This window comes from Nematostella vectensis, chromosome 15 (assembly GCF_932526225.1).
Source record: "Nematostella vectensis chromosome 15, jaNemVect1.1, whole genome shotgun sequence".
Lineage (NCBI taxonomy): Eukaryota > Metazoa > Cnidaria > Anthozoa > Actiniaria > Edwardsiidae > Nematostella > Nematostella vectensis.
This window is the reverse complement of record NC_064048.1, coordinates 8,841,861-8,865,529: the sequence shown is the minus strand read 5'-3', so window position 1 is coordinate 8,865,529 and position 23,669 is coordinate 8,841,861. Positions and strand designations below refer to the sequence as shown.

The 23,669-nt window shown below is 38.9% G+C and overlaps 2 protein-coding genes across 4 annotated transcripts; both read right to left on the bottom strand.

The window, feature by feature from the left end:
• Positions 1 to 396: 396 nt before the first annotated feature.
• LOC5512452 (gamma-aminobutyric acid receptor alpha-like) lies at positions 397 to 23,381 on the bottom strand. 3 transcript variants are annotated; one of them, XM_048722884.1, is made up of 9 exons: positions 23,227 to 23,381; positions 7,714 to 7,793; positions 6,789 to 6,907; positions 5,751 to 5,818; positions 4,755 to 4,975; positions 3,761 to 3,843; positions 3,182 to 3,319; positions 2,387 to 2,766; positions 397 to 1,421 (listed from the first exon to the last, which is right to left on the bottom strand). In XM_048722884.1, the coding sequence occupies exons 2-9, from the start codon at positions 7,791 to 7,793 to the stop codon at positions 1,077 to 1,079; spliced, it is 1,434 nt and encodes a 477-aa protein (XP_048578841.1). In that variant the 5' UTR covers positions 23,227 to 23,381; the 3' UTR covers positions 397 to 1,076. The 3 variants fall into 3 exon arrangements, with proteins under 3 accessions (XP_048578841.1, XP_048578839.1, XP_048578840.1); XM_048722882.1 differs by lacking the exon at positions 23,227 to 23,381 and adding an exon at positions 16,563 to 16,683; XM_048722883.1 differs by lacking the exon at positions 23,227 to 23,381 and adding an exon at positions 12,409 to 12,819.
• On the bottom strand, positions 17,573 to 20,117 carry LOC5512453. Its single transcript, XM_001632760.3, has one exon. The coding sequence runs from the start codon at positions 19,969 to 19,971 to the stop codon at positions 17,857 to 17,859; it is 2,115 nt and encodes a 704-aa protein (XP_001632810.2). The 5' UTR covers positions 19,972 to 20,117; the 3' UTR covers positions 17,573 to 17,856.
• Positions 23,382 to 23,669: the final 288 nt, after the last annotated feature.

The following is a 23,669-nucleotide window of genomic DNA, read 5'->3' as shown; positions in this document are numbered from 1 at the left end:
CCCATAGGGGCGTGGCTATGCCCCCAATATTTTCTTGATGTTTCTGTATCCCCCCAATAATTTTAAAAATTAAACGGAATGGCCAGTACGGGCGTGGCTGTGCCCCGAATATTTTCCTAGAGAGTCTTTGTCAGACGCCATTTTGTCTTCAGATATTTTCTTTGTTACTTACTTTATCACCTAGTTTAAATGAAAACAATATTAAATGAAAACAATAACAAAGATATGGCTGTTTAGATCTCCGCGAAATGGATATTGAAAAATTCATGGGTTTTTTTAAGAGCTAAGAAATTCACCTCACCTCATTTTGACTCGAATAAAAATGAAATACATATAAATCTAATCTGCATATTGAGAAAGACAAGAATAGAAAAAGAAAACACAAGAAAACCATACGTGCAAATAGTCAAAATGACAAATCCTGTAAACTCATTCATACAAAAATAAACTGAGGTTGAATTCAAACGTCGTATTATCCATGAGCTGTATTCAATGCAAATGAAGATAAAACAATCAACTTGATTTATTTGCACGCATTTGCATTGAATACGGCTCATGGATAATACGACGTTTGAACTTAGCATGATAGATTCATAATTTTTGAGCCGTAAATTGTTTACTTATGGGTGACCTCATTATCATTCCCTTAATCTGCTATCAAGAAATCAGAAAAAGATACCAAATATCGACCGAAAAATCATTTATATAAAAATAAGCGTCAATAAAAGAGTGTTATGAAATCAAAAATTAAATTAAATTCTTAATTTTCCTAATCAAATAAAATTCTAACCTTATATGGAATACTTTAGCATGTAATCCCTTAGTATGGAATCTCCTTATATGGAATGCTTTAGCATGTAATCCCTTAGTAAGGAATCTCCTTATATGGAATACTTTAGCATGTAATCTCTTAGTATGGAATTTTCTTATATGTAATGCTTTAGCATGTAATCCCTTATTATGGAGTCTTCTTATATGGAATACTTTAGCATGTAATCCCTTAGTATGGAGACTCATTAAATGGAATCATTAAGTATGGAATCCCTTCTTTCAATAAGTTGAACGTCTCGTATAGTCTAAAAACAGAAGAAGTAGACAAAATACACGAGCAAGAAGACACCATAAAAGAATGGGAAGAGGAGCCTTGAGCACTTGTCAATCCAATTCTCCCATTCTTGTCCACGGAAATGTCTCTTGAAGAAGGCGACTACGGCGTCTTTGCGTCCACTTTTCGTAACCTTTCGCAACATGGGCCTTGAGTGGTTGCAGGTTCGGATGGGCTTTTTGGGCGTGGTCCGAATTATGTCCCCATTTACCGGCTTGTTTGTCCCTGTAGAGGAAAGGGTGCTGATGGAGTCGGTGAAGGAGTAAGCGGTCTTGCCGATCTGGATCCGGACCTGCATCATCTTGTGGTCCTCGGGCTGAAATGGGATAATCATAAAAACCTGGAGTCAGTTTGGAGGGGAGGAGGATATGACGATCTTCAACGTCTCCGGTTAAGAATCTTGGAGTGTGGCTAGATTCAAATTTCTCAATGTCGGACCATATCGCAAAAACCTGCTCTACTGCCTTCCATCACATGTATAATAAAAGAAGAATAAGACCTTACTTAACTAGAAGTGACCCAGAGACTCTCATTAATGCTCTCGTCACAAGCCGTACAGATAACTGTAATAGTTTACTGCATGGTACCCCTGGCTACCTTTTGCAGAAATTGCAGCGCTTGCAAAATGCCGCAGCTAGAGTAAATTTTACTAGGGGCAATGATGATGATGATGATGATGACGATGTCGATGATGATGACGATGACGGCGACGGCGACGACGACGACGATGACGATGATGATGATGATGATGATGAAGATGATGATGATGATGATAATGAAGACGACGACGTTAATGATGATGGCGACAACGTCGATTATGATAATTAACGGCGGGAGATATGTCGCGTAACAGCAACAACGACGATAATGGTGGCAATGATGAGAGTGTTGATGTTAATAAAGGCGATAATGATGATGATATATGATGACAACGACGACGATGATGATGTTTAATAGAAACACGCCACTTAACATAGATACGGGCTGCTTCACATTGCACTTATGAGTGGGTGTTTGTGTGTAAGCACTGAAGATTCAGGGTACATTTCACTACAGATCAGTGGCGTTTGCAGGAACCTTGGTCTTAAGATTCAAACCCAGACCTCGAGCAGAACAAGAAGCTAGAATTCCAGGTCTTCCAACCTTGAAAAATCTTGGGTTGATCTGATCTAACCCTGTCCCGGAGACGCTTAAAATGATGCTACTAATGAGAAGGATGATTCTGCGAAGTGTAACACTGTAAGAGGTGATGAAATGAAAGGCGATATTTGGAACTCTTACCCACTCCTCCTCGACCTCATGATCAAACTTCTTCTCCGGGCAAAAACTCCCTTGAAATCTCTTCCTCTTGGCGTACTTCAGGACAAACACATACTCGACAAGCGTCAAGAATATAAACCCAAATGACAACAACAGGAAATAGTCTATCGCCTTGAGATAAGAGACCCGAGGTAAGTTGGAGTTCACGGATCCGAGCATGTAGCAGATGGTGAGTACGGTGGTGATGCTTAGGCCAACTCTTGCGGGGACTGCGTCCGCATCCACCCAGAAGCTGACCCAAGACAGGGCCACAATGCACACACACGGGATATACATCTGGAAGATGTAGTACATCGTGCGACGCTGGAACTTGAAGGTGACAGTCATGCCAGAGAAGCGGCCTGTGGGAAAGAAAGTAAGATAAATGGACAAGCAGGGTCACAGGTGGCGAGCAGGATGACCAACGAAACCAAATCCCTCGAATTAAATACATTGAATAACAATGAAGGTCACTTCTTTTCTTACACGGAAGTTGAATATTTTGGGGGACTCAAGCAAAAGCTGTACCCAAAGTGATGGTGTTAAATACAGAAGAAGGCCCCCTATCCAGCTTTAGTCTCTTGCCTAGACGAAAGGCTCGAAACGTAAGCAAACCTGTGTTCACACATGGGTAATACATATCATTCTCAAACATGTGTTGATTTATTTGCCTGATTCCACCGCGCCTACTGTAATTCTTGGGCTTGTGCGTATTCCCTTTACCCATATCTTTATCAAAGCTCTTTATATAATGTACTATCTGTATGATTTACTCACGTGAATGATAGAGCGGATGCTTCAGCTTGCGTTTGACGTTAACAACAGTGAACTGCGCCATTTCTGCGTCGTATATAAACACGTCACTTCCGACAGGTTTTTTCCACTCGTACATGAGATCTTCTTCGTCAAACGAGACTAGAAAGAGGGATTGTAGTATGAGAGAACGCATTCGCCATTCTTACGTTGCGCGGGGCTTGGGTCGGGTTGATAGGCGAACAGCATGCCGGAACGGTTGATAAATAGATTTTCATATAAAACTTGAACTGAGAAAGGCATATATGACATATTTCTCTAAATCGTAGTTTTTTTCTTTTGTATTTATCTTTATTCTTATAAATAATTAATGCAGTGGTCAGTCTTAGAGCTGTCATTTCTCATTTGCTATTAATAATTTGCTCGTTTTTTTATAATAAGATGTATATTGGCATTGATGTATAGAATCAAAAAGCCCAAACTGTCGTGATCTCGTACCAGAACAATGAATACAATACACCAAAAACTGGAATTCGACTCTGCCAGAGTCGTGTTTGTAGCGAATTTGGATAGATGCCTGACAAGGAAGATTGCTTCACTTACAGCTCTCTAGAGCAAGATGGCACGTTTGGAGATCCATAGGGTATTTGCGTAGATCCATTTTACACGTTGCTCTAGATTTCAACCTGGAAGATGATAACATTTAAAACTAACAAAAACTTGTTTCTTTTCTCGAGACCATTCAACATCCTATAAGCGTCCGTTACTACCTTTTGTAGTATGACGCGGGCTACTGTAGCTACCTTGACAGTTTTGTGAGGTACACCAATAAGGATGCGAGAAATGTGCTATCTGATACGACGCGCGCTACCGTGGTCACCTTGACAGTTTTGTGAGGTACACCAATAAGAATGCGTTAAACGTGCTATCTGATACGACGCGCGCTACCGTGGTCACCTTGACAGTTTTGTGAAGAGAGCCAATAAGGATGCAAGAAATGTGCTATCTGATACGACGCGCGCTACCGTGGCTACCTTGACGGTGTTGTGAAGAAAGCCAATAAGCATGCAAGAAACGTGATTCCACCTAGTTATGTAGTTTGTGCCAACCTAGCCTGTGATTTTTGAAAGCTTATTGGTTTTGGCCACGATAGCGCACTCGGACCTAAAATCCTCGACAACACATGACAAGTAGCCTATTGAGCTCGAAATACCTGGTTTGTTCGTCCGAATTCATTCACAATAAGGTAAATTCCAACATATTTCGATCGACAAAATAATCAGCATTTACAACAACAAAAATAATAACACCAAAAAAAGTTGCAGCAATAAGAATGGCTGCAATGAGAGTGCACGGTCAAACGGTCATGAGAGTTGGAACTCTCATCAACTCTCATCTCCGTTTGAACAACAGCAACAATAATAAGGATATAATACCACCTACAACAACAGCAGAAACAACAAAAACAGCAGCCACAACAACAACAACAAAAATAACAGCAACAACGACAACAACAACAACGACGACGACGGCGATAGCTGCAGCACCCAACCACTTCAAATAATATTTAGAAAGATAAAGATAATATCCACATCACCTTGTGCTCAACATAATGTGCCCTTGGTCCAGGTTTAGCCAGACTTTCTTGTTCGGTGATATCATCTTATGAATCTCTGTGTCCACCGAGTTGACAAAGAAGGTGTCCGGAATCCAAAATCGGTCCACGAATAAACCCCCTAAGCTCACTGTCTTGTTCAATCCAAAGGCAAACCGCGGGTCTTGCCAGAACTGACCGAGGTATATATCCATGGTAAAAACCTAGAAACAACCAATCAGATTTATTGTTAAAATTTTACAGGACTATCCAAGGTATATATCCACCTAGGAATAAACTAATCAAATTTGCTGTTTACATTTCAAGAACTATCCAAAGTTTATATCCGCCTAGAAGCATAACAAACCTTGTTTCTTTACGAACTATCCATGGTATAAATCCACCTAACAAATAACTTATTAGAGTTATTGTTAACATCTTAGAAGAACTGTCCAAGGTATATATCTATCTTGTACTACCAAAAAATCCCCTACAAACGAGAAAGTAGTTTGTGGTTTCAAACTATAGAGGATCACAGACGAAACACTAGATTTCCAGGTGCGCTAAATAACAATATAGCTACCTTAAAAAATTATTTATCGATTTAAGCTACCTGGCGTATTTGCGTAAAGGTTAGAAGAGCGATTGCAATAAGGGGGTGGAAATTCTAAAACTAAGAGGTTCTCTATACTCACAAGCGATAACAGTTCTATTCAGCACCACATTGCTAGAATAAGGGATTTGCGCTAAGAGATCGCGTGACCTTTTTGGGTGGCAAGTCCAAACCAAAATAATAACAGACATGGCTGCGCCCGTCACACCAGAGAACGGCGAAAACACAGAATCTTTAAATGAAAAAAAAATTCTGGCTTTTTTCGTAAGCCCTTAACAAGTTGCTCTCGGTTGCTGTTATTTTGCCGCTGAAAGCCTGAACGCGCGCTAGTTTGCCACCCAAACAATCACGTGATCTCTTTCGCAAGTCCCCTATTTCCCTCTTACCATGTCAGCCTCCTGTATCTCCCCAAAGGACAAGATGAGAATGTCCACCATCACTTTGATGGGCTTCACTACGTAGAAGAACAGACACAGATGGTATCTGGTAACCACTCATATATCCTAATTATTCATTGGGAGCCCCGGTGGTTTGCAAAGCGTCGCTCTTAAAGAAGGCAAATTACGCCCTCATTTTATGCTCCCGCTCAATGGCGAGTCACACAAAGCATTCGTTTCCATCGGATTATTCAAGCAAGTAACCAAGATTTTTCCAATCAAATAGCGTCAATAATGTATTCATTCGCAGATGGTTATTTTGAGGGTTTCCTTGCGAATAAATTGCTGTATTTTCAATGACAATAAATAAATAAATAACGAAGAAGTGAGAGAATGACATTTTTTAAGTGCCCGGCGCCACTGTGTTCCGGATTTGACTTCTTGTTCGATGCTCATATTGTTTATCGCCTCCCACACAATATCATCAATACAATCAATCTGTGATCATAGTCATTTGAGGGTAAACTGAGGTGCTCCTTCATATTCCCACGAATCCATCTCAGTGATGTACCGGCTACAGAGGCCTGTGCCCCTCCCCCTTTAAGCTTTTTCTCTAAAATCCTTAAAAAAATGGCCAGAAGGGAACTGGCTCCTACCAGTTTTTGTATCGTGCTCCCCCAGTATTTCGAGGCGTGTTACGGCCTTCTTCACCCTTGTAATCTCAGGTGACCCAAGGTGAAAAGAAGGTTATCATTATCATCATCACCAACACCAACATCATCACCACTACCACTATCATCAACACCATCATCATCACCATCATCATCACCACTACCACTACCACTATCATCAACACCATCACCATCAGCATCAGCATCATCATCATTATCAAAATGATCATCATCATCATCATCGTCAACATCATCATAACCATCATCATTATCATCACCACTTCCATCATCATCAGAATCATCACCATCTCCATAACCACCACCATCATATCATCATCACCACCATCATCATCATCATCATTATTTGCTTCTTTACCTCCGTAGAACGGGCGAATGTTTTTGTCGTAGTCTACGAGGACCAGCTTTAAAAGCTTTGACATGTTCCGCCCCGCAATCGTGTTGCTCTCGTCAAGAACCTTCAATTTCTCCGCATCCCTAAAAGACGAGCACTGTATTTTAAATGTAAACAACAGAAATAGCTAGCAGATCACATCACATAGAGAGAAGCTGCTCCCGCGTTTTCACATAGAGAGAAGCTGCTCCCGCGTTTTCACATAGAGAGAAGCTGCTCCCGCGTTTTCACATAGAGAGAAGCTGCTCCCGCGTTTTCACATAGAGAGAAGCTGCTCCCGCGTTTTCACATAGAGAGAAGCTGCTCCCGCGTTTTCACATAGAGAGAAGCTGCTCCCGCGTTTTCACATGGAGAGAAGCTGCTCCCGCGTTTTCACATGGAGAGTGGCTGTTTTCTGGGCTTTAAGGATACGCTGTCACCAGCACAAAACGGGTCTGTTCAGCAGCCCTTTTTTATTGCTGGCGGGGAAAATGTTAGACCCCTTGGTTGCTGGGAAAAAAATCGTCCCGAATGGTTCTGCTGAAATTTGTAGAGTCGAACTAGTTGTGCTGGGAATATTTTTGGGGCGCTGGAGCGAATGCTTTGAAAAATAACCGTCTCGGTTATACAAGCAATTATTTATGTGCTAAAATGCATATTCACCACTGCTGGCTGGGAAAAATAATTCCTAACTAACGCTTGCTGGGGAAAAAAAAAGGGATGGTCCCTCCTGGGAAAAAAAGGAACAGATAATTTTTCCCAGCAACTTTTAAAATATATATTTTCGGTATCAAAACATATTCAAACGACAAAATATGCCATTTTAGAGTGTTTCGGGAAGGGGACTCGTTGTATGTCCTTGCGCTGTTATGTGTACCCTAAAAATTTCATAACCATTTGTTTAACTTACAAGGCGTTAAATGCGGACCCTTGGGCGGATCGCGCATTAATGCAAACCGCCATCACTAGGAGGAGAATCTGAACTCTCATCTGAAAATTAAAATATCAACGTGTTAGAACAAATGCTTACAACTTATTATAAACATCATTTGCCTTTTCGGTAGTCGTCGTAGCAGTTGAACAAGGCCATTCACGCCGCCATTTTTTTTTATCCCGCTCAATGTGGAGGGGAAAAAATAAGATTACAAAGTTAAAGCTGGACTCGCCGTCTAGTGGTGTTTTAAATATAAAATGGAACTTTTCAAAGCTTATAGTTATTTAGAAATAGTGCTTTAAACGCTTTTAGATTGACAAAGAAAATATGTTGACAGATAAGCAGGCCAAAAGAAGCATGCTTGTCACCGTGCAAATGAGATTACAAGGTTTGCTTCAGATCCGAATGATTTACAGCAGGGCGTAAAATGCACTGCTAATCATTTAAATAATATATTTGAGAATTGCTCACTCTTTCCTACCATGCAGCAATATTTTGATTTCTTTATGATATTCTACTCGAAAACAAAAGAACCCGCACCAGATTGTGTAATGTGGATTCGTTTTTTAGTTGCTTAGTTTTATTTCTGAAAAAAATAATTATTACGTTTTTGAACCATGTTTTTTTTACACACACGTACATCACGTATTACCTACCATAAATATTAATGTTTAATTGAGCTACTTTAACGCAAGCAATAGTTTGTATCACTGTACTATTACCAAGTGAACATAGCCACAAACCACAAGAGAAATTATGTTTCCAATAAATCATTTTTTCAGCATTTCTTGTGCGCATGTATGATTTTTTTTCTTATTAATGCACTTCGATTTTTAAATAACCGACTTGATGTCTTAGGTATCATAAGATTTCAATACTAAAGCCGCCCCGAAATTTTTTCTTGATACAATAATACACTCTTAGTATTCAGGCAGCATTTTGCTATTGCTTATGCTGATATTCTTATACAAAACTTAATCTGTCATTTTACTTTTTGAGGCTTTTTTAAGGCATCAAATAATAGCTTCATTGATAATTCTATGAAGTGTCTGTCAGCTTTGACCACATTTACCTCCCCGTGGAAGTAGAACTTAACTAAGCGGACAGTAAAGCACAAAGTATCCCTACCATTACGAAGTTTTCTTCAGTCCCACTATGAGTTATCCCTATAAGGCTAACAGTTTTTCTTCGACGATAAAAGGCCTTGGTCTGACATTCCGGTGGTCTGATCACGGAGAAATAATTTATGCTGCTAGCCTGTGCGCTGTTGGTTACAAGTTTTCTGGCGTTAATAGTTCTTATAATATAGCACTGACTGGTTGCTCTATCCTGCTGGGATCGACCCTAATAAGACGTCTATTAGTCTTGCTACCTTTTTTTGTCAACATCTCATTTATGTTATTGACTTTGCTGTTTTGAAAAAGGCGTCATGGGTGTTTTGCAGACGTAGCCTATACCATGAGGTGAACTTACGGCGTTAGTTTTGATGATCATTTTGAAAATTGTGTTCCATTGCCTTGGTTGTCTCTCATTTTTTTTATGTCGACATATTACGTTGGCCATTGCTGTATTTCTCGCAACCCCCCATGATACTAACAAAATATAAGAACAAAGCGCTATATCTGTTTATTAAAATTGATCAAGGTTGGGGTTAACTATTAACACCGTTACTCAGAATATGGACTTAACACGATGATTATGATAAAGATTCAAAGTATGATTCAAAGGAAGAAAATGGGGGAGGCTATGAATATTTGTACGTTTATATAAAGAAATTTTACTGTTTTCCAAAATGCAGATCATCAGAATTTTTTGGGTATTTTTATGGCGCAATTGACGTGTTTGAAGTAATAGACGTTTCTAATATGATTTAAGTAATTGGAGATCTTAATGGTATTTTATTCGGCCCATGTTGTGTTTTATTGCTTAAGTGAGCCATCAATTGGTGATATAACACGTTAGGACTCAAAGTAATGTTAAGCAAGTAGTATCTTGTTTATATACTTGCAAAACCAAACCATTATACCTTTCAATGACCCGGCAGTCTGTAGAAGGAATTGACTTTTTTTTGGAATGATGTAACGAGAAAGAGAATTTATAAGATAAAGGATATTGTCTACAAGCATGTTTAATTATTAGTCCGCCGTTATTGCGACCTTGAGACAAAACTGCTTTTAGTCTGATGATAGCATTTCATATTTTATTCGGCCTCCCTTACATATCACTAACCACTAATTGACATCGCTAGAGGGTTGATGGTGAATCGCCGAGTCCAAAGGTTATTAATGTGGCAAAGTCAGTTATTTAACACCCCACTGGCCTAATTTTATAATTATTTTTACGCATGTGGTGGTTCACTTTAAATGAAGGGTATTTTTTAATTGAGATCTACAAGACAACAGGAATTGTAGTAGAGTGGAATAAAACCATTCGGCCTCGATATCTCTAATACTTTATTTCCCCTCCCAGCACTTTCTGAATATTTTTACCTTTTAAACCGAACTGCTAATAACACGAACTCCTACACTCGAAAGGCTTACAATTCACTTTAAAAATTGCAAGTAATCGAAGTTGAACTGTCTACATTCAATAAAAAATCGGTGATAATATAATGGTTCCGTGTAAATGCTAGTTTTCCCTTTAAATGAAGCATTTAAAGTAAGAAGTTCTCATTGAGTAATAAGATTCTTTTGCATTCTCATAACTGCCTGCCCTTAGATAGTAAAGATAAAAATGGCGTCATAAGTTTAAAATATGCAAGCAACATGTGGTCAACACTGGTATATAAGTATATCTTAAGATTATATTTGATTTTAAAATAAATTCGATATGTTATCGTTATATACGATAAAATGCCACAACGGCATAACGAATTGAACGTTTTATTATTCGTTGCTAATCTTACATTTGGAATTTGCGTTATTTGCATCTAGGTAAAAAGAACCTCGTTGTAGCCTTGTCAAGGGACCTCGATGACCATATCAACACTTTACAAATAAACTAAAGTTTAAAGGGACTCTGTCAGCCATCACCTTGTTTTCGTTGGAACCAATATTAAATAAAATAAAGAATTTCGCAACAGCTTCTCCAAGCCAATGGAAGTGGCTACTTTCTCACACTTTGTCTTTGCCAGCGTAACAAAATGGCGGCTGCAAGAGTTTTGTTTTTAAGATTACGATAAAGCGTACTATAACAATTACTAGGCGAGGACATGGAAATCGCAGTTGACCGGAACCTCGATATAACGACATGGCAAAGGACCGAAAACTTGCGCATTATATCGAGAATATCGTTATATTGATATAATTTTACTTTCATTTTATTTCTTATTGTTGTTGGGATAAGAAATCGATATTGTTGTACCGACTATTGTTATACCATGGTATAACTAGAAAGACTACAGACAAGCTATAGAAAAACTAGATGGTCTACTTAGGCGTGGTGTAGACAAGGTATGAATCACCACACGGTTGAAAAGGTTTTGCTAAACGCCTCTGTGAAACAGAGCGGTTGCGCTGACGTTTCGAGCGTTAGCCCTTCGTCGGAGCAAAATAACTTTTGCTCGTCTTTTGCTCCGACGAAGGGCTAACGCTCGAAACGTCAGCGCAACAGCTCTGTTTCGCAGAGGCGTTTAGCAATACCTTTTCAACCTTGTGTTGATTCATACCTTATTGTTATACCAAAAACACCGTGTATTATATCGAGTATCTGTATATCGAGATTCCACTTCTTTGCAAGGCTGATTCCCGTCATACTGTGTTTCCCGACTGCGATTCAGGATGTGCGCTAGTTTAAAGCGACACCTTTTTATCAATATGACCGTAGCGAGGTATTCTTTTGTGATGGGCGCCTTTGTCGCTAACAGCGATTGAGTCATACGTGTATAGGCACGCCATCTGCATCGCGATGACAACAAACCAACAGTAATCATCAGGTGATCGATTGTTTTTGTCAACGAGCAGTATGGAATAACTGATTTTGAATAATCCCAAAGGCAAGGTCAATCAATAGTTCCGAAAGTCCAAAGTTATTATTGTTTTTTTAAAATAAAATTATGTTGTTGAGGGTTGTAAAGTGGTGGTAACGTTTTTAAATTGATATTGTTTTGGTAAAGAGATCAAGAAGTATATACGACACATGCGTTGAAAGTCGCCGAGTCCAATTTTTCAATTATTTTTATGAGTACAATGTTTCAATTCAACATATTTCGAAGGATTACCCCGCAAAGCTCTAAGATCGTTATCCTAATAATAAAATTCGATTAGATTTTACCATCACAAGTAAAAGATTAGCTCGAGCAATCGTTTATAATTCGTCAAATATCCCGTTAAACAAATTTGTCTCCAAGCTATTCTTCAAAGTGATTACCCGAAAATAAAAATTCTTCAAGCTAAAGGGAAATAGTTCTGTATGGGTCCTCACACTGTTACTTATGTTTTATAATCAAATATGTTTACGATGTTTAAATTGTTGATGACGATCCTCAAATTATCATTCCCGAAAAAAGGATAAATCTGCTTAAATTGATCTCTTCGTGCTACACTATCCGCATCAAACCCTTTCCTAGTATATAACATTTTCTATTTTGAATATTGGTCGTTAAAAGGTGAGAAAACTGATAGAAAGCTTTCATTTTTAACAATTAAGACATTTAAAAAAATCTATTCCTACCTCTTCGTCAAAAGAATCTCAATGTATGATTGAAATGGGTGTTTTTTTTCTTAGTCCACAAAGTTGGGCAGAAATCTTCTGACTTCATGGCTGTCTTAGTCGGCCGCGTCGCTTCGTCTCTGTGGGAATATCTTTATCATTTCGTGAAACCACAACTTGTAAGACTTCTTTCTTAATTATTTCTTCAAGGAGGGGTTCTATTACTCTCTGTAATAAGCTCCCAGTTGGCTTGGCCATTCCAAAAAATCATAAATTCTTCATTATAGACCTCGTTCTAACAGAATACTGAAGATCAATTCTTGAAATACCGGCTTCTTCAAAATGGCGACAGCGATTGGTTCTCGGTTTTAGTTCGCAACTCCAGGGGCTTTGAATCCTAAATGAGCTTCGCAGCACAAACCTTTTCAAGACAAACAAACTTTACACATTGGAAAAAGCGTATAAATGTATGCAAATGAGCTGTTCCCAATAAATTTCAAGTAAGGACGTACGGAATATTCTTCATTTTTAAACAGATCAATTTTAACTTACTGTTAGTGTTCTAATAAGATCTTTATTGAAGCATTCAGAGAAAAAGAAAATAACCAAACCTCTGGCTTTATGGGAGAAATGCTTAGGAAAATTATTAAAAATTTATATTTATTATAACAAAATCGTTTGAATGAGTTAATGTGAAACGAGACCACCTCATACGCCTTATAAGGCTCAAAAAAGAAACTATGAAACAACAGTAATGTGCTCTGTGCTCCAACAAAACTCCCAAGATATTTCTCTTCCAATGCCACTAGCGATTTTGATTATTTTCAGACTCGTTGCGAAGAATGCAAATCGACAGACTAATACATAACGGCTTGTCTAAATCAAAAGTATTCTACTTGGTTTTAATTCAACACTCGGACAGATGCTACTTTAAAATTTGATTTACGGATACAAGCTGTTAGGCCACTGAGAGCTCACGAAATTCTCAAACTCCCAAACTAAAACGTTTGTCCAAACTGCCTTGAACACCTAAAGCTGGAAGTGCAAATATTATTGTATTGTGTAGTTCCAGAAAATATCCATACCCCCCTCCCCCCATTGAGAAGATTGGAAATTCCGGGGGGGGGGGGGGGGGGATGGGTTGTGGAGGTTCAAACAGCCAGGAATTTCCAGAAGGGAGGGGTCGGGGGGTAAATGCCCTTTTTCCTTTACAGTTACTGTATTTATTTTTTTCTAGGGGGGTGGGAATTTCAGAGGGGTGGGGGGTCATACCTCCTAACCCCTCAATGGGGGGGTATAGATATTTTCTGGAACTACACATTTTGACCCAGAGGAGAGTAGGATTTGGGCTAGTAATAATCTCTTAATTATATTTCGTGCTTTTAACAAATTTAAAAATATGTTCTCATTTTTGAGAACCTATTCTAGGCATGTTTAAAATATCAATATTTGAAATACTACTTTTGATATGGCGCACAGTCACCACCAACTTTGATATCATCGTCATTATCATCAACAGCATGATAGCGATTATCATCACAACCACCACCATCATCATCACAACCGCCAACACCATCGTCATCACCATCACCACCATCACCATTATCATCACAACCACAACCATCATCATCACCACCGCCAACACCATCATCACCATCACCACCATCATCACCAACGCCAACACAATCATCATCATCATCATCACCATTATCATCACAACCACAACCATCATCATCACCACCGCCAACACCATCATCACCATCACCACCATCACCATTATCATCACAACCACAACCATCATCATCATCACCGCCAACACAATCATCATCACCATCACCACCATCATCATCATCACCATCACCATTATCATCACAACCACCGCCATCATCATCACCACCGCCATCACCATTATCTTCACAACCACAACCATCATGATCATCATCACCATTATCATCACAACCACAACATCATCACCGCCAACACCATCTGAAGCATCATCATCATATGGTTCATAAGACAAAAGTATTAAACATTTGTTATTTGGCTTAATGTTCAATCTGTATTTTGTGCTACAAACTAGATTATATCAGTAAAATATTAAAGATGAAAAGAATGGCTCCTAAAAAATTTAGAGCCCTCTTTAGAGGATCTTTTTTTTTCGGAAGCCCCTCTTTTGGTAGTTTCAAAATTTCGAACCCCCCCCCCCCCCCCCCCTCAATACCTTCCCTCGGTGTATTTTATGAACACTCCCTTATCTTCCTCCACCCCGTAAGAGATTTTCTTTGCAATATGACCGTTACCGAACCAAAGAGTATTGTCGGCTAGATACTCAGCTTACGTGTGGTTTCTGCTTACGTGTTGACTTCTTTGCAGATAAGGCGTAAAGAAAATTAACTAATTTCATCTTAAGACAAGCGCATTACTGTTTGTAACTCTTAGACCATCAGTAAAATGCGTGCTCAAATTATTGGATTATGCTTCGAGCATAGATAATTTCCGCCTTGCAAATGATTAATTATGATACATTAACACGTTTTCGTACTTTTCATCTAAGATTCTAGGATTCCTATGAATTATTTTAGTTGCTACTCCATCGACCATTTTTTAGAACTTTGTTTTTTTATGCTGATATATATTAATAAAAACAATTCTAACGAAACTCTGATAAGCATGTTTTGTTTCAGAGAAAAGCTCACAATAAACTCAAACTTACGTGTCTTCGCACGAATTCACTGGACTAGCTTACATTCGATTTCTCATTTGAAATCATTTATGATTACATATGATTTCTAGCTATATTTCAACACCCTCAGACTAGAATCAATCAGCTGGCAGTTACTTGACTATACTTTATGAAGACAACTAAAGCCGCATTGTCACAAGTTTACTTTCGGAGGTCCGTCGGAAACCTCAACCGTCAAAAGACAAAAGAATCTATTAGAATCCGCGCTATAAAATGGGCCATCCGCTCTAAATTATCAGTCATATAACTGATGTCTTCAATATTTGGAATAATTAATGGCTAAGTGATCAATAAGTGTCTTCAATATTTGGAATATTTAATGGCTAAGTGATCAATAAGTGTCTTCATTCAATATTTGGAATAATTAAGACGACGTATAAGTGTTACGCTTGACTGCTTCTCTCTACATCTTTTGATCAAATCAAAAATTGTGCGCTTTGTACCAACATGATTTCTTTGTTCTAGAAGGTTAAAAGTGGTTTTAATATTAAACTTTGTGATGCTTATGATTGCATTGATGTCAATATTTAGCAAATGTATCAGGGCCGAAGCAGGGGGTGGGGCACTGGGGGCACGTGTCCCCCCCCCCCCCCCCCCAAATATTTTCCAAAATTATAAGAAAATGACCAGTAAGGGCGTTGCTTTAAGTCCCCCAAATATTTTCTTAATGTTACTGTAATGTCTCCCCTCCCCCTACGGAAACCCGAGTAGCTATCACACCCAAAGCTGCTCTCGGCAGGCTGCATAAAGTTATTAATCTAATATAGTTTAGTTCGCAGCTAGATCGAGAACAAAAAAAATATTTCATAGTTGACAATCATGGAATGGCGCCGCGCTAACCATTTCGGGGATTCGGGGAGATTCGCTGTATCTTTCGCGCGTAACATTCTTGGAATCGCAAGGTCAATTTCACAGAATTACCTTATCATGTATCCATCGTTACAATTGCCGACGATGTTGTGGGCAGAGCCATCAAATGAATTCTAAACAAAGCTTTTGTCTGGCTGTAACCGCCATCGTCTGAAGATGGTAATTCGCTTACATTATGGAATTAGCTTATCTTGTGATTTGGGCAATGAAATATAATTTACTATTATAGAGAGACAAAATCCTAGTCTAATTTCATCCCCTTTTGATTCCTGTTGTCGCTCTCAAATTGCTTACGCGTATCAAAAAGATCAAAACAATCGCTATTGTTCTATCATATTTCTTAAAGATAAATGTCAACCTTCAGATATCGGTTTCGTGATAACATTATGTTCCAGGGTAGAGTGAATGATACTGATAAACAGTACCCGAGAGTAGTGAATCACCAAGAATATGAAAACTCTTATAATGAACAACTGGGATTATACCTTGGGAAAGTCCTTATAAGGCAAAATAGGAAAACAAGATAAAGCAAACGGAAATGGACATGATTTCAAGAACATACCTTTGAATATATTCGACTTATCCTCCTTATACTGGGCTCACGCGTATTCCACGGGGAGTTCCGCCTCAGACTCATTCGCAATCAGCGATTTCCAATGGAGTTGTCCCAGTCGTATTCAGGAACTTATTACTTATTTATGATATTTTATTTTTCCCATTTCCCGTACAAAACCAGTATTCTAAATAATACTTAATAAATGACTTACTCGGCCTAGAAAATTGCAATTTAAATGCTAATGAAAGAACATTTGTATGAGACGCCTCTTAAAGTTTATAATTCGCTACATGAGTTATATTTTGTTTTTCTTCTTTGTTTGCCTATAAAGAATACAAAAGTGGCCTTTAAGGTGGTTTGCCACTTATTCAAAACAAATTCCCTGAACTGCAGCTAGTTTTAAGCTAAATGTTTAAAAGGCCATTTTCTTGATACCATCTCTTCATCTTGTGCTACTTATCCTTATGTCAGCAAACCAAATCTTCTAGAAAAAAATATTTCCACGCCCGTTGGAAACATCAATTAAAAATATTTTGAAACAAATTTTATAAACAATGGTTTGTTCACTTGTCATTACAAAGACTTTGTTCTGCTAGATATTTTCACTTGCAATTTAGTTGAGCTTAATTGAAAAATAATGACAAACAGCCCCAAGTGTTTTCTCCCTCGATAAGAACATTTCCCAAGCCTTCCACGCTGCAAGAGATAGTCTTCGACGCTGTCAAACGGCTCAGCACGAAATTCTTTGTGGGAAGATGAATAAAATAACACCCTGACTTTGGCTATTATTAACTAAGTTATATTTCTCATGCCAAGTGGGAACGGTAGTGGGTAAGGCATGGATGCGGGTGTCACAAGATTTTGGACCTAATCACAAGCCTGATTTTTGTGAGAAAGTTCATACATTCTCTGTATTCACCCGCATTGGTACTCTTGGGTTTGTTACACATATTTACCGTATTTTACCCGATTTCACAAGACTCCTGTCCAAGTTCGGTTGACAGCTATTTCAAGGGTTTTGATTCAATAATTTTTTTTTTCAATAATTCCATCGCTTCGTTAGGAAGCTACTTTACAAGCCAAAAAGACTTCGAATCGAATGTGGTTAATTGTTAAGACACTTACAAAGTCGTCCCATTTTTTCTAATTCTTTTTAATTTGCAGTAATACTATATCGCAGTACCACAATCAACCTGTGTACCTTTACGAGATTCTCACATATTTTCTCATTGGAAATAAAAAATAAATATAAAAAATTATATATATCGGTTCTATGTTTTTGTTTCTTTTTCTAAGCATATTATAAACACTCTGATTCTTCTCCGAATGCAAAACTTTCCAGATACTCCACGCGTCTCTCCATCCGAGAGAGAGTCGTGTCACTTATTTCCAGAGAATCTTTAGTTCTCTTTAATTTTGACATCATTCTATCCAGAATCCAGCTCATCTGCACTAGCGCATCCCCAGTCAGAGACGCATCACTGTCACTTTCGTTATACGAGCTGAAGTCTTCAAATTCACTCAAACAGGGACTGCTTTGGCTCATGTCTGAAGCACTACGACTTGCGTTACCCATATTGCGTGCTAAAAACTCATCTGCGTGATTCCTTTTGTCACGCAGTTTACGTTTTTGTGGAGGATTATTTGCGCGGTTTGAAGAGTTCGAAATACTGCTTCCGATACTATCGTTGCGTGACATTCGATGGAAATTAATATTGCGTGACTGTAACTCAGCGTTATTCTTTATGTCACTCAAATGACGAATGTTATGGTTCTTATCGAATGGCTGTTTTTTTGAAGCTTCGACTGCGTTTGCGTTATCACCTTTCACACGGGGATTGCTTGACTTGTTGTGTGACAGTTTCTGTTTTAATTCGGTGCAATTCCCTGTTTCATTTGTCACGGTATCAGTTTGTGGATCAGAATTGCTTGATGCTATTGTGCCATCTTTGCTACATTGCTGGTCATTCAAAATAAAAGCATTGTTGGATTTTGATGATTTTTCATGCAATGTTTTAGTTTCATGGCTTTTCTCTTTAACATCATGTACTTTTGTGATAGTTTCATTGCGTGACAGGTCACGTGGTTTCTCATATTTCTCTTCTTTCAAATTTTTGCGAGTTTTTCGACTATTCTTTTGTTTCTCTGGTTTACTACATATGTCGTGTGCTTGTGCGGGATTCATTGCGTTACTAACCGAATCACTCGGTGTTTCAACTGCAAAATCACGAACCTCGTGTGACGGCGTTGCGTTACCAAAGTCGCGTGACAGCGTTGTATCTTCTTCCCTGCTTTTACTACCACTAGAAGCAGAGTCAGTATCAGACGGTAACTGTGCCGCGTTGCCATTATTGCGTGATATATTTGCGTGACTTTTATTCTGAGACGTCGTTGCGTTACATGATTGCGCTAGCTCGCCGTCTGTTATGTCGCTTAGGTCCCCTTCTTCCGTGTCACAAGCTTGCTCCATCTGTTCCCAAGAACTCTCGATTAAATCCATCACATTTACCTTCATCGATGAGTTCCGGTCAATATCAGAAACTTCCGGTATCTCAGCTACCTCTTCCATCACATCCGTCACAATGTCCTTATAAGGAATGCTAAAAAACTTCGCTGAGTGGTTAGCAGGACTTTGTCTGTTTGCATACCGGCCATAATACACACGATCAGGTCCGTAATTTCCAAAATTCAATTTTCGAAACGGAGCGTGACTAGGTGTTGTTTCGTCACCTTTGGTACCATGACTGTCACATAAAAACAGATCATCATCGATTAGGGGATAAGGTACTGTGACCCTACATTCCTTAGATTCCGTCTTCGCAGGATTATTTTCCAATCTGCCCGAAGGCCTCCCTCTAAAATAGCTCCCTGGGACAAAATCCCGTATCGGTGTGCTTGTTCGGCTAGATCCAACAAAAGGGCTTTCATTCTGCTGTCTCAGATGACAGTCTAACTGTGAACCCTTTGTTTTCTCGTGCATTGAAAGTTCAACCTCACTTGTCTGATCGCGTTCACTGTCCTTAGCGTTACGTTGCGTTGTATCCCCTGAAACAAACTTCTTCTTGAACGCTTTCTCACGCATTTGCCTTAAAAAACCGGCTTTTTCCTTCTTCTCTTTACCTTTGCGCTTTACCTTCTCCATTCCTAGACCAATTTGGAGACCAATCTTTTCACGTTGTTCAGACCCATACACAACTGCCTCTTCGCTAGTGAAAGATCCCGAGCTAGCGATAACAGGAATGTTGATGTCACGTTGTTTTGAACCTCTCTTCAATAAGACTTCGTAATTTTTAATCACACCATGAAGGTATTTCACCATCTCCTTCTCCTCGTTAAGGTCCGAAGAGAGCTCATTTTGCTGATGTTTTAGTCGGACGTTTTCTACTCTCAGCTTCTCAGACGTGTGATCTCCCATGTGTTACATTAATACAATGTGCATCGGATCAAAGGTTCTATAGAAGCGATCAAAGGTTCTACGATCTCGCGTGATTTTGACGCCAGTGAAGCAATATCGGTGACACATGAATGACGTGGTAATAGGATACCTTAAGTGATTGTTTGCCTTCAATTAACAGAATAATTGTTTACCGAGAGTCCCATAACGGTGCCAATATAGATCTTTCCTCGATTAAAATGACGCTAATTAGAGACAAGACGTAGTGATGTTTTAGTTTAGTCTTGACAAATTCGTGATTTAATCAGACTTGTCTCTTTGCCCCCTGTTGTTTCACGGAAGAAACACCAATCTGTCTTTTTAGAACACAGACTACAAGCCGACTTAAAGATAAATATTTACACAATTAATCGGATGGTGAGCGGAATATCTATATCATTTAATTTGAGGATAAACTGTGTTAAACTGTGCAAATTGCGTCCTTTTCTTTCACCCCCTCAGGCGATTTTGCTTTTGCCGTTGCGTGTTTTGGTCGCATGGTTGATTTTCGAGGGCACGTATCAACACACGCTTTTGAGCAAGAGAGCCCCTAAAGCGTGATTGGAATCAAGCGGAGAAGATTCACTCACGTTATAGGCATAACCTTGGTTGATACAACTATTTAGTAACCATAAGGGACAAAAAATAGCAACAAAAAAGCCTCACAAGCCAAAGCAAACATTGCAAGCAACACGCGATAAATGCCAAACTATGTTGCTGAAATACGATTTCGCACTAGATTTTTTATTCTGCCCTGGAGACATAAAAACAGCGACAAAAACAGTTACTTCTAGTATATATCGAGTTGCCATGGTAGCTTTGATGTAAACAAATCATACAGGCGCGTACCCAGGAAAAGCTGAGAGGGGGGGGGGGGGGGGGGGAGGGGGGTGCGCGCGCCCTGTGTACGCGCCTGTCATAGTCACTAGAGTCATACGATGTTGAGAAAATGAACTGTGAGGATTTTGCATTAGAAATGCCAGCCAGGAAAGACACCATTTGTCTTGCGATGTCAGGTTCCACAAAGGATATCTTTTTAGATAAAAATATTATGATGCATTGAACAATTCACGTCCAGAAAATTGTAGTTCGGACTCATATCACATAGTAGGAAGTATTCAGAAAATGTTGATGCTTAGATTCCTCGGATTAAGATTACTTATAAAATAGAATACATCTCTCGCATGGTTTTATATTCTATCAATCGAGTGCGTCCGTTCTTAGCTAGAAAACATGCAGGCACATTAAGGCACGGCACATGTTTTCGCTGTGGTAATAAAAAAATTCTGATAAAGAAAAACATTTCCGAGCATAGAGAGAATTTTATGCATTTCCGGATCAGGCCAGAATAAAAATTTTACCAAGGCAAAGCTAGCCACTGGATGATAAATCCAACAAAAGCAGGTGTTTTATCTCATACTTTTAAATTGTGAAACTCTAAACATCAGAAGAGGCGAGGGCCTCACTTGCCTCATGCTGGCTACGGCTCTGCAGGTTAATTTGAGATTTTTTTATATTCCGAACTTATCGGGCGCACAAGCGGGCACACTTTTTCCCGCCAAGCACACAGGGAGCCCGATGACTGGCGAAATAGTTAATAGGAAAAAACAAAAAGAGATTGTTATTAAATGACCCATGGACCTTATCTCCTAATGCAAGGGAAGACGCGATAAAAACTAACGAGAGAATTTAAATATAGAAACCATTATGAATCTTTCAGTGCCTAAATTAAAATTATTAGTTAGGAGATGTCCAAAAACAAAGAGAAAGATGTTCATAATAAAAACATCTAGTGTAGCCGTGTTTTATTGTCTATACGCAAAAAAAAGATTTCAATATACTTTTGAGCCTGAAAGCCCGTTGTTCCTTATTTTGTCATCGATTTAAGCAAAAAGTTTACCTATGACCTTCAGTGGAGAAATCTTAAGATTTCCGTGCGTACGTCTAGGTAAGTACTTCAAAAACGCGGCATATGACCATTATATAAAAAAAGCGCAATATAAATTAATAAATTATTATTATTATTATTACGCAATCTGTGATTGGCATTGAATGCGCTCGTCCCTCCGGAATGAGAAATTATAAACAGGAGAATTACAAATTTCCTATATTCTCCTGTTTTTAGTGCCTGAAATCGTCTTGGACACTCTGTACCCTCTTAGTTATCAACTTTGATGCGCACAACTGAATGCCTCAGCTAGTTTGTTTCATTTTTTTGCAACATGTAAACAGCAGAAACAAGGGCATACAACGAGTCCCCCTTCCCGAAACACGTTAAAATGGCACATTTCGTCGTTTGAATATGTTCTGATGCCGAAAATATCCATTTTAAAAGTTGCTGGGGAAAAATTATCTGTTCCTTTGGTTTGCATTGATTAGAAATTATATTCCCAGCCATCAGTGGTTAGGCATTTTAGCACATGAATAATTACCCGTATAACCGATCGGGACGATTTTTGTCCCAAGCAACCGCTCCATCGCCCCAAAAATATTCCCAGAACAACAAGTCTGACTCCACAAATTTGCCAGTAGAACCATTCGGGACGATTATTTCCAGCAACCGAGGGGTCTAACATCTTTCCAGCCAGCAAAAAGATGGTCTGCGGTACAGATATTTTGCGGAACAGATCCGTTTTGCCGCGCCCTTGCAGAAACTGACTTATCCTGACGATTACGAATCTAGCGAGGGTTCAGAAAATGTGTCTTCGTCGATCCACGCCCTGTCTGCTTGCGTGACCACGGAGACGTAAGTTGGCCTTCAAAATGCTGTTAAAGATTTCAATATACTTTTGAGCCTGGAAGCCCGTTGTTCCTTATTTTGTCATCGATTTAAGCAAAAAGTTTACCTATGACCTTCAGTGGAGAAATCTTAAGATTTCCGTGCGTACGTCTAGGCAAGTACTTCAAAAACGCGGCATATGAATAAAATACTTGCTAATTTCGTAGATATAATTTCATAGACACGGACGTTTTCCATGTAACACAGTGCGCGCACTGAAACGGGGGTCGCATGTGTACTTTAATACAGTTTTTCTGGAGCTCGCATGGACTTGACAATGACTATTTAGTGGCATATGAAGCCAAGCTTACATATAAAGTCTACCACCTCTAACAAAACTTTGCACCGCGGGATGGCTATTTCACGTCGACTTACTTCTGTATTCTCGGTAGTAATCCCACTCGTTTTAATTTGCGTGTATGTGTGTGTGTTTCAATCAAAAGAATAGAGATACGTACCTTAAATGTAACGATTGTTTATCCGTTTCTGTTGAAAAAAAAAATAACGATCGTCTATTTGCTTGCTTGTGCGTGTATATTTATCTTTGAAGTACAGTTAGCTTCCCTTTAGAAATCGAGCAGTTCTGCGGTCCGTCATATTGCTGTTTAATGAATATGTCCCGGACATCATTAATGAACTCTGCATCATTAAGAGAAGACAAATGGCGAAGTCATTATTTCCTTGGTTCTGATTGGCTAAATATATGCTTGTATATGCGAAACAGCTGCTAACGGGGTTCAGGTGGCGTTTCATAGGGGGTGGGGTTGAGGCGTAATTGAACACTTTAATGAGATAGAAAAAAAAATTCTCAAGACTAATTGAAACCTGGATTCAAAAATAAGAACATAACTTTTAAAAAAGTCGTTAATATTCTTTGGCAGATTCTAATATCTGAATACAG